The sequence below is a fragment of the Lipotes vexillifer genome, unplaced genomic scaffold (genome assembly GCF_000442215.2).
Source record: "Lipotes vexillifer unplaced genomic scaffold, Lipotes_vexillifer_v1.1 scaffold977, whole genome shotgun sequence".
NCBI lineage: Eukaryota > Metazoa > Chordata > Mammalia > Artiodactyla > Lipotidae > Lipotes > Lipotes vexillifer.
In genome coordinates this window covers 1,561,637-1,572,425 of record NW_006783088.1, presented here as the reverse complement: position 1 = coordinate 1,572,425, position 10,789 = coordinate 1,561,637, and the positions used below count along the sequence as shown (strand labels likewise).

Here is a 10,789-nt window from a genome sequence, read left to right as displayed (position 1 = left end):
TGAACCGGTGAAAACCGGGAGTGGATAGACCGTGCAGAATCCGCCGGGTCGTACGCAAACAGGCGCAGCCCAGGTACTCAATTATTAATGAGACTTGCAAATAAGGGGCCTGCCACAGGCTCAGACCCCGGCGAAACTGACGCAACTTAGCTGCTGAAGGGCGGTTGGGCAAAATGGCCACCGAGACGACTGCCTAGAGAGGAGACTGCCTTAGGACGGCCCAATTCTCAGGCCCAGCCGCCTGTACTGATTGCAGCACCGGAGTCACAGCTAGAGAAAAGGTAACCACTGGCCGACTACAGAGGCTTCCTGTGCAAACACTTAAGGGCCTACACAACGTGGCCACTCCACGTGTATAAATTCAGGTTTAGAGCCACCGCGGGGATGACTGGAAGCTCTATTTTCCTCGCTAATCCTCATTTATCTCCTGTTATGCTCCCTTCCCATATATAAACTCCTCCCAACCTAAAAATGCGGCATAATTTCCTCCCATAAGAAAAGCTTCACACATACTCTGCACCTTTCCTGCATCTCCATCAGACTTACACCCCCACACACACACACACACCACTCATCCTCCCCAATTCCCCGGGCTCAGGTTTCCATTACCCCTGCTGCAGGGAAGCTGGTCAATCCCGATTCCATTATCTAAAGACTTGGAAAACCCTTGACTCATAGGTGATTAACGATGGAGCCGGAGCTGCCCCCTCAGCTTGGCTAATGGAGTGCAACTATGAGAGAGACTTCCTAATCAGATCAGCTCTCATTTCTAGACTCTCAGGTGGCCCATCCCAGCAGAAGAGAGTGAAAAACGATGCTTGTCCAGCCGGGAACAGAACAGGATGTACCTGGAGACTTGCTTCCCAGATGAAGGGTCAGAAGAGTGCAGTAAACACAAAAGTGGCAGCAATACAACAGGGCTAGAGAGAAGGCATAAGGACATGGTTTCCAAAGTCAGTTCCCTTTATTAAATGTTGATTTTTCACAGACCAGAAATACAAAATAAAAGTAGAAATAGGCCCCGGTTAGGAGCTACAGACCTGACCTCACATGACCCCTGCTTGCAGCAACTTGACCAGGACAAGCAGCAGCTATATCCCAAAGGTAGGGAAAGCAAGACAAGGATTTGGATCCTGCACTGCCCTGCCTCCCACCCAATCTCTCCCCTAATTATAAAGAGCCATCCTTGTGAAGCAGCAGAGTAAGACGCCTCCCCTGCTGCCCCAGGGAAGTGCATACTAGCAGGAGAGCTTGTTCAGATGGCATGGAATCCAAGGACTACATTTCACACGAGGAGAAACTGGTACCAAAACACGGGGCGCGGAGACTGGGGGTGTGACAGGGTAAAGCCCAAGAAGAGAGAACTTTCCTCCTCTCTACTCATCAGATCCCGACGCCGAGTCTTCGGAGCTGGGGGGAGTACTGGCTAGTTCCTCTTCTTCAGAGTCCTGAAAACCAAAGGTCTCTTAAATTAGGGAAAGGTGTAGAGTCCAGGTGTGCCCTCCAGCCACTTCTCAGGGAAGAGCCCCCAGTTCCCAAGCCCATCCCTAGACTCCAGCACTAGCCTTCAGAACCACAGAATTCCACCTCTCATTTCTCTCAAGGGCCAACCACAACCCTTGGTCCAGAAACACCGGACCCCACCAACTCAGACGCCCCTCACCCTCCCAGGCTCCAGAGCCCCCGACTCCTGCTGCACCTCACTCCGCCGCCTCTTCTTTTTGCTCTTATTCTCTCCTGAAGAGCTCTCATCGCTGGACACAAACTCTTTGCTCTTGAAGCTCTCACTCAGCTGCCTTGACGAAGACTTGGATGACGAGCCCCTAGAGGGTGTTGATTTCTTCTCCATCTTTACCTTTACTTTCTTCTTCTTCTTTGACTTATCCCTAGATTAGCAAGAGGGGAAAGGGGCTGGGCCCTCAAGTTCCCACCCATAGTCAAGGCCAAATCTCTCCTGGCTTTAACGGGGCCTTTCCCAATCCCAGCCACACTGCCCAGCTCACTCTAAACGTGCACAGCCAGCCACCTCAGCCCCACGTGCCCCAAGGGAGCACATCATAAATGAGTAACCGCAAGAGTCAGGGGCCACAGCCTGAAGCAGCCCTATATGCAAAATTTACTTAAAACCTCTTATCTTTAAAAATCCATGTGAATTACGCTCCATAATAATGAGTATTTTTAATTTCCCCACACCTTCAAATAAAATTGACCCTCCTAGGAAAATGAGCCACATTTATCCAAGTGACTTCGGAAATTCTCTAGCACATTACCCATACTCAGGCAACTGCCTACCCAGATCTGAGAAGCACTGCCCACCACAGTCAGAAGCGTATCTATTATCTTTAACACCCCAATCCTCAACCTGGAATTGCAAAAATATCTGCCAAGAAAGCAGTTACTGGGCCATTTTGTTCCCAAGACTCACCTTTTAGAAGACTCACCCCGGCCCCCTTCATATTCTTTCATGGCTTTTTCATATTCCCTCCTGGCATCCTCAGCCTTGCAATCCCACTCCTGTCTCACACACACACGCACACGCACACGCACACACGCACACACACACACACAGGAAAAACACAGGGAAAAATGAGGCCTCTTCCCTGACATAGGCTAAACCAATACAACAAAGTCCCACCAACCCCTCATGTCTGCTGCTACTTACCTCTTTCTTCTCTTTGGACATTCCCTTCCAGATCTCGCCTGCCTTCTTGGAAAGATCCGTGATACTGATGCCAGGATGGTCTGACTTGATCTTCTCTCGGCTGGCGTTGAGCCACAGCATGTAGGCAGACATGGGCCTTTTGGGGGCGTTAGGGTCTTTGCCTTTCTTTACCTATGTAAGAACCCAAATACCTTCGGCCATCTATTTCCACAAACCGCGCCCCCCATTTTCCCAAAGAACTTATCTGGACAATTTCTTAGGGGATAAAATGGAGAGAAGACTAAGTAGCGTCAGGCCAGACTGAGAGCTCCCCAAGGGCAAAGACCATGTCTTCCTCCCCTCTGCACCCCAGGGTCAAGCTCACTAGGGGCCCCTTTCCTTGGGCTCCTGGCACAGAAGAAGCCTGCCCCCAATTCAAATCTCCCAGAAGCTGACTGTCTCAAGGACCAGAGTGAAAAATTTCTAAGATATTCATTCCTCAAGGCCATCATCACTGACTATAAAAATCAGCCCTGGAGGACCGGTCAGCAGGCCCTACTGGTGGAGGACAGGAGAAGGTAAAGAGAACAGCTTCCCCAGCGCCCTCCCACTTAGCAGAGTCTCTACCTCCACAGGCTTCTTGCGACTCTTGCGGTCCTTGGCCATCTTGGCCTTTTTAAGCTGCTTCCGTTTCTTCTCTTCCCGGTCACTGTCACCCTCATTACTGGAGGAGCTGGCAGAGGCGTTGCTGTCAAACCTGTCAGAGCGAGTGGGGCTTAGACTCGGGGAGAGAGGACGGCACCCTGCAACCTCAGGACAGGAGGAAAATGAGCCCAAAGATACCTGCCCAGAAAGGAGACAGGGAGGAGGACCATGGCCTCCCCCCACCAGGCCCCAACCCTGCCTCCTCCCCTGTGCTGAGGTGGCTTCAACCACATCCTCTCCAGACCCAGCCATGGCAATGGGTTACCTGCTGAATCAATCAGTGAGAAACAAATGAACCAATGCGCTCCAGTGGCTCTCCTTGGTCATGCCCTACCTAACCCAGGTCCTACACCATCCCCACATTCCTGGGGACAAAACCACTGTCCTGCCTTGCCCAGAACATGCCCCAAATCCATTTCACCACTTCCTTTGATCTAATCTTTTTTTTTTTTTTTTTTTGCAGTATGCGGGCCTCTCACTGTTGTGGCCTCTCCCATTGCGGAACACAGGCTCCAGACGCGCAGGCTCAGCGGCCATGGCTCACGGGCCCAGCCGCTCCGCGGCATGTGGGATCTTCCCGGACCAGGGCACGAACCCATGTCCCCTGCATCGGCAGGCGGACTCTCAACCACTGCGCCACCAGGGAAGCCCTGATCTAATCGTTTTAATCTGCCCTATAGTCTTTCCCGATGAAGAGATAATTAGCTACTATATAAAGTGGGGAAAACCAACTTCAGTCCAACCCAGTACCTACCCGAACAACAAACACTCCTACCTGTTACACTTGGAACTCCTCAGAAGGTGGAGCTGCTTTACACCTGAATGGTGCTGAGCCGTTTTCAAGGCATTTTCACAAGCATTTGCTCACTGACCTCATAAGTATGCGGCAAGCAGAACTAGTGAACTCCAGCAGATTTTTTTTTTTTTCTTTTTGCCGCCCAACATTCATTCCCAATTCTTCTGGATTAACAGAGTTCCAATTTCCTGCTGGGAACCACCTTGCCCCATTCAGGAGGGGCTCACCCCAACCACAGGCTCTAAGGCCTCGTAAATGGCTTAGTTCTGGCCCATCAGAGCACATCCTAGTAACTCAGACTCAGGAAGGGGCAGTAACCACATTGTTTACCACTGCTCTGAGAAAACTGGCACTTCTGGGTGTTAAACCAGTAGGATTAAGCCTATCCAAAGCTTCTCAGGGTCACTTAACACCGCATGGGGCAAACCTATCTAAAAATGAGGAAATCAGAAGAAATAAAAAGATTCCCCACAGCTTATAAGCAGCTGGGTCCAAGTGCCTGAAGCCAGTTCTATCACCAGACTCTCCAGTTACATGAGCTTATAAAATTCCCTCTTACGCTACAGTCAGTCTGAGTCGTATTTCTGACATCAGCGATCAAGAGTCTTGATGGATACGGCACGGGGAGAATACTGCCATCTCACAGGTGAGGACACCACGATGCAACGCCTGACCCAATGATCCCCAGATGGGAAGCTGGCAAGCACTGATCCTTACTCCCATTCTCTCTCCACTGTCATTTTCTGGCTCCACAATGTGCCTTGCATTTACAAAGCATCTTGACAACCTCCAAAACACTTCCACGTATCACTTCACGGGAGGTCACTTTTCCACCCTCGGCCAGTAGGTAACGCTGACACATGGGAACGTCCAGAAATATTCTGGTCCCCTAAGTTTATAGGCCACCACCTCACCCCCACGAGGTGGACCCAAAACTCACTCCTCTGCCACATCCTCCTCCTCTTCACCTGGGTTGAATGACTCATCTGAAAAAGAGCACAGGATGCATCAACTCTGCCCCCATGGAAATCCCAGACGCCCAGCCCCCACCGCGGGGAAGAGCCGCCCCGCCCCCATGCACAGCACTGCCAAGGTGAGCCCACCGGTTTCTTCTCCTGAGTCATCACTGCTGTCATTGGCATTCTCCTCCCGGATCTTGCCCTCCTCCTTCATCCGTTCCAAGTAGGCATCGTGCTGGTCTTCATCGGAGTCGGCGTATTCATCATAGCTGGGGTTCATGCCCTAGTCAGGGCAGAGGTGAGAGTGAGGGCCAAACCACACTGGCGCCTGCAGACTCAAAAAAGTGCTCCCCATGCCTGTGAGTAGATCAGAGCAGCGCCCAGAAGACCCTGGGGCTGGACTGTCCACACGCAGCCAACGTGCAGGGCCTTTGCCCCAGACTTCCTGCTGGCGGGGTTAGTCCAAGCCCCTCCCTCTCCCGGCCCCACTGGGGGCTCCTGAGGGGCTGCAGAGACTGCTCTAAGGTCATGCTGAGGAAACCTGCACCAGGAGGGGGAAGGGGTCACACGCACCTCTTTTTTCTATAAGAGTAAGAAGAGAAAAGAGAGTGAAAAAGAAGCCAAACGAAGCCCTGCCCCTTCGCCCCGCAGAAAGAACAGGAGAGGCTCATCCTTCCCACACACACAGGTACCTCTTTCAATCCTCGGTTTTTGATGTTGAGTTTTTTTGCATTGACAAAATCAAACAGTTTTCCGTACTCCTCCCTGTGAGGAGAGATGCACCACATTACTAGACAGGCAGGGCCAACACAGGGGTGGACCCCAGGCTGTCCTGACACCCATGGGCCAGGAGACTGTGGGGCTTGGAGCTCTTGACCGCACTATTCCAACCCAACAGCTCAGAGACTCCCGGAAGACGGCAGGAAGGAAGAGTCAGGCACTAGCCTTGAAGGAAACCTACATGGTCTCAAGAGTTCTGGGAAATAAAAGGTGGGGAGGGAGGTGCCCCTATTTACCAATATGCACAGAGCAAGGGGAGGATGCAGGGGGAGGGGATGTGTTCATCTTTTTACTGGCCTGGATCTCATACTTCTCAGGGTTGTTATGACGATCAAGTGTGAAGATGTTTGTAAAACGTTTAGCCCACGGCGAGCACTCAATAAGCATTAGCTGCCGTGTTCTCGGGCACAAAGCTCATTCCAGGAAGGAGGGAGACAGCATTTCCATGATGGGGGGAGTGGAGGAGGAGGAGGGCTAGGACCAAACACACAGAGCTTTTTCCTAACACGGAGAACGACTTTTTTTTTAATTACAGAAAGAAAGCAATGGAGAGGCTGCCAAAGCCTGAGCACTCCAAGGAGGAGGACCAAATTCCAGGAAGCAAAAGGAAAATTCTGCTCAAGGCTTGAAGAGTCAGGGAAGAGTCTCAACCCTGGCGAGTACCCCAGGCCATGCCAGCCTTCCCGGTCGAGGCTGGGTCAGGACCAGGATGCCCAGGAAGGGACTGGCAGAGACTCTCACCTCTCAATGCTACTGAAGGTATACTGAGTACCCTGCTTGGTCTCAATTTCAAAGTCAAAGGAACGAGTGGTGGTGGTACCACGGGCAAAGTTGACAAAGGAGATCTCATCGAAGCGGATGTGCACAGGTGGCTTGTGGACGTAGATGAAGCCCCGCTCCAGTGGGTACAGCAGTCCCGAGCTGGCCTTGTAGGAGCAGGTGATGCACTGGGCCCCCGAGTGCCTGGTGGAAGGTGAAGGGAGCTCACTCAGTGCCGCCTCAGTAGCAGGAGGCACAGTGTGTGCTCAGGCCCTCAAGTGAGTAAACCTCACTAAGCTGCTATGATGGAGGCAACTGACACCATCAAGCTACAACCCAACCAGGCCTCCAAAGAGCTGCATTCCCATCCCAGGACAGGTTTACCACGGAGACACGGCACAGCCCATCCCCAGCAGGCCATGGGCCCAGGCCTGCACTCTCACCCTTGGAAGTTGCCTGGGACTGTGATCTTGCGGTTCACCAGGGCTTTCATGACCCGGCTGACCATCTCATAGAGGGACCCTGACATGTTCTTGGTGAGCCGCCCCTCAAAGCGCTTCTCCACCTCTTCCCTGCAAACAGGAAGACGTGGTCACGAGCACTGCTGCCTTCTGCTGGCACACCTGCCTCCTGCCTGCGCCAGGAACACACTCACTCGTTCATGTTGAGAGTCAAGGAGATGTCCTCGTCCTTCGAGAAGAGGAGGATGAGGAAGTGGTAGCGGGTTTGGCCCTGCTTGATGGGGGGATCCAGGCTGATCTGGGAAGGAAGAGCCGACCAAGTTCAGCACCAGTCAGTGCTCCACAGGAACGTGCTGGTGAACTAAACACTGGTGAGATACGTCTACTAAAGACACGGGCAAAACCCAGGGCAATGCACCCCCAGCGGCTTCTGCTTTTACCACAAAAAACATCTGGCGCTGGTCCTTGTGGGGCAGCAAAAAGAGACGCAGCACTGTGGTGTAGGGGATCTTGTAGTCAAAGGTCTTGCCGTGCAGGTGCAGAAAGGTGGGGTAGATACGGATGTCATAACGGCCTCGGGGAGTCAGACACTGCAGCTCCCGGAAGATGCAGATGGCGTCTCCGGTGGCCTGGATCACATCCGCCTTCGACAGCACGTTCTGGGCAAAGGCCTGCAAAAGCACACACTGGTAATCAAGCAGCAGAGACCCCACCCCTGGGCTGTCTGGGGCCTGCTCCACACCACCTGCTCCCAAGGCAACCGGGGAAGGCCTCACCTCAACGGGGTCCACGCCATCCTCCTGGGTGGGAGGCACATAGAAGCGCACCTCCATGAGAGAGACCTCTGCATCGTCATTCTGGTGGAATTCCAGGGTCACCTCATTCTTGCCTGTGGTGCACTGGGACACATTGCTAAGAGGTATCTCGAAGACCGGCTGGTCGCCAATGTCGAAGGAAAGCAGCTGCCCTGGGGGAAAAGGCGTATCGAGCAACAAGCTCTTCCCTTGGCTCTGCATAAACTATGTCCCGCCAGACTACAGGTTCCCTAAGGACAGGGCACTGAAGCTATTTTGTTAATACTGTACCCCAGGGACTAGGCACAGTGCACCGCTGGTCCTCGATTTAAGTACGTGATAAATTACAGACTGACAGGAAATCAGAAACAGTGGCAGTAAGAGAGTAAAACAAGCTAAAGGCTGAAACCCTTCATCCCTCCTTCTCCCCCCAGACCTCAATCTTCTGCAAGACTCACCGCCAAACTTCACTGTTCCCCAGTTCCAGCCCTTCACACAGAGGTCCTTCTCCATGAGCTCCAGGCGATAGTGAGTTTTGAAGAAATCAGAGAGTTTCTCAAACTCCTGTGAGTAGAAGGGAGAGAACAAGCCCAGTAAACCTCAGTGGCCTTAACACAAACTTGAACATTCTGGGATTATCTATTTCTGAGAAACTGCCCAATATACCTTTTATCAGAAATCCATACTGACAAAGTCTCAGCTATAAAGCTATTTTAAAAGGCTTTTGAGGGCTTCCCTGGTGGCGCAGTGGTTGAGAGTCCGCCTGCCGATGCAGGGGACACGGGTTCATGCCCCGGTCTGGGGAGGATCCCACATGCCGCAGAGCGGCTGGGCCCGTGAGCCGTGGCCACTGAGCCTGCGCGTCCGGAGCCTGTGCTCCACAACGGGAGAGGCCAAAACGGTGAGAGGCCCGCGTACCGCAAAAAAAAAAAAAAAAAAAAAAAAAAAAAAAGGCTTTTGAAAAAGGTTGTTTCTGGAGACCGGCTCTCAGGCTGGGGGAGGAGTAAAGGACTGACATTCCTGGCTATGCACCTCACAATGGTTTTCTGACTTTGTACAGGTATTGCTTTAGTCAAAGTGGAAATGAAGATGAAGGGAAGTCTTTAACTTAAGCAGTTCAAAATGAAAAAACAAAACCGAAACTAAAGCATCAGGTAAGACCCTGAACCTGGAGAGAGACAACAGGCAGAAACCACCAAAAAATCAAAACAGCAGAAACACTTCCGGAGTCAAGGCACAAAGAAACTCCCAAGACTGACACCCAAAGCTGAACACTGATTGCTAAATAGCTTCAATGGTCCTGCACTAAGGAGCCCAAACCAGCATTTACATGGCTATCAGAAAAAGGAGCCCCACTTCTCTCTAGAAGGTTAAAAATCAAGAAGATGGCACAGTAAAAAGGGGGCTATGGCAACAGGACACCTCACCGACTCCCGGAAGCCGTCGTACTTGTAGACATGTCCGTTCTTCGTGAGCAGTTTAAGTCCGTGGCCCAGAGCTACTCGGCGCCAGATACCTTCCGTCAACTCCCCAGCCTGGATGTTGTCCACTTTGCCGGTCTTACTATTCTTGAAGATGATGCCCTGGCGGCTCAACCTCAGCCGACCATCATTCTGTTGGAAAAACAGGTCCAAATGCACGGGAACAGCACACAGTGCAGACCAGGGTCAGTCCCACCCAGCACCCCTTCTGGGCTGGCCAGATAGCAACGCAGGAACAACAGCTAAAGGGGTGAGGGCCAGTAAGAGACAAGCAGCCAGAAAATGTGGATTCTAATCCTGGCCCTGGCATCCAGAACCCTTGCAGGTCCTCAGTTTCGGGATTCAGGGCTGAGCAGCAGGTGTGGTCCCTTCAGATTCTAACATTGTATAATTCTTATACTCTCTCAGTATTGCTTCTTGTTGAGGAAACACCAAGTACATATCATACTCTGACTCCTTTTCCCAAGTCGCTACATCGATGATATTGCTACCTCATCAAGACAAGCTCTTGTTAGTAAACAAGACGTCTACTCCGCCTCCCTCCCTCCACCTGTATTAAAAACCCAAACCCTTCTTACCATGGAGCCTTTCACCTCCTGATACACGTCGTTGAACTCCAGTGTTTCTGCCATGCTGACCTGCCGCTGTTAGGTGTGCAGATACACGGCAGACTGGGAATCTGAATTCGAGAGAGGAAGATAAATAAGTACAAAGGACAACACCTCATTCTGCCCACGGATGGAGCCAAGTGGCAACCCTTGCTGTGCCTGGGATGTGTCTCAAGATCTCCTCTGCCTGGGAACCTACAGGCCGACTCTGCCAAACTCCAGGGGCCAGGCCCAGCCCGGGCTGAAAAACCAGGCCTGCCTCAAGTACCGCTTACATCCCAACCAGACACCCGCTCTGGGCACTCCACCGGGCGCCATGGCAACAAGCAGCGGGGCCCCAGGACCTGCCCGGGAGGCCGCACCTCGCCCGCGCCCCAACCCAGCTCAGAGTGCAGGGTTTCCCTCCCAGAGCCCCCGCCGCGACGCGGTCCCGGACCCACAGTTCTCCCCTCCCCCTAAAATGGATTCGTCCGCTGCCCGCGGATTCCAACGCGGAATGGTCCATCCCGCGCATCCCGCGGGGGAGCAGGGCCCGCGCCCTCCTGGGGAACGGGGACGGCGACCACCCACCTTCTCAAGCTGTCGCCTCGCGACGGCCCGGGTACGGGCAGTGGGCGCGCTGGGGGACGCGGAGCGGGGGTGGGGACGCGGGGGATGGGGGGGACGCTGGGGAGGGCGCTGGGGAGGCTTTTCCCGCGTGCGCGGCCCAGCGTCCCGCCACCGGAAGCCCGGCGCAGACCATAGAGCAGAGGAGCTAGCTAGAGAGATGCGAGCCCGGCCCGCCTTAGCGGCGGTCACATAGAGC

At 53.1% G+C, this 10,789-nt stretch overlaps 1 protein-coding gene across 1 annotated transcript; it reads right to left on the bottom strand.

Moving 5' to 3' along the window:
• Positions 1-945: 945 nt before the first annotated feature.
• Positions 946-10,030, bottom strand: SSRP1 (structure specific recognition protein 1). Its single transcript, XM_007455715.1, has 16 exons — positions 9,955-10,030; positions 9,323-9,508; positions 8,354-8,459; positions 7,878-8,068; positions 7,542-7,772; positions 7,296-7,399; positions 7,084-7,212; positions 6,623-6,844; positions 5,794-5,866; positions 5,246-5,384; positions 5,083-5,128; positions 3,269-3,398; positions 2,663-2,833; positions 2,426-2,514; positions 1,700-1,886; positions 946-1,448 (listed from the first exon to the last, which is right to left on the bottom strand). The coding sequence occupies exons 1-16, from the start codon at positions 10,006-10,008 to the stop codon at positions 1,377-1,379; spliced, it is 2,130 nt and encodes a 709-aa protein (XP_007455777.1). The 5' UTR covers positions 10,009-10,030; the 3' UTR covers positions 946-1,376.
• Between the last annotated feature and the right edge of the window lie 759 nt (positions 10,031-10,789).

Bases quoted from the DNA above. Each gene is read 5' to 3' on its own strand.
- SSRP1 (XM_007455715.1), bottom strand. From the start codon at position 10,008: ATGGCAGAAACACTGGAGTTCAACGACGTGTATCAGGAGGTGAAAGGC. The intron at 7,400-7,541 runs GTAAAAGCAGAA...CTTCCTTCCCAG, and splicing joins AGCGCCAGATGTTTTTTGTG to ATCAGCCTGGATCCCCCCAT. The intron at 3,399-5,082 runs GTGAGTTTTGGG...TCGCTCTGACAG, and splicing joins GAGGAGGATGTGGCAGAGGA to GTTTGACAGCAACGCCTCTG.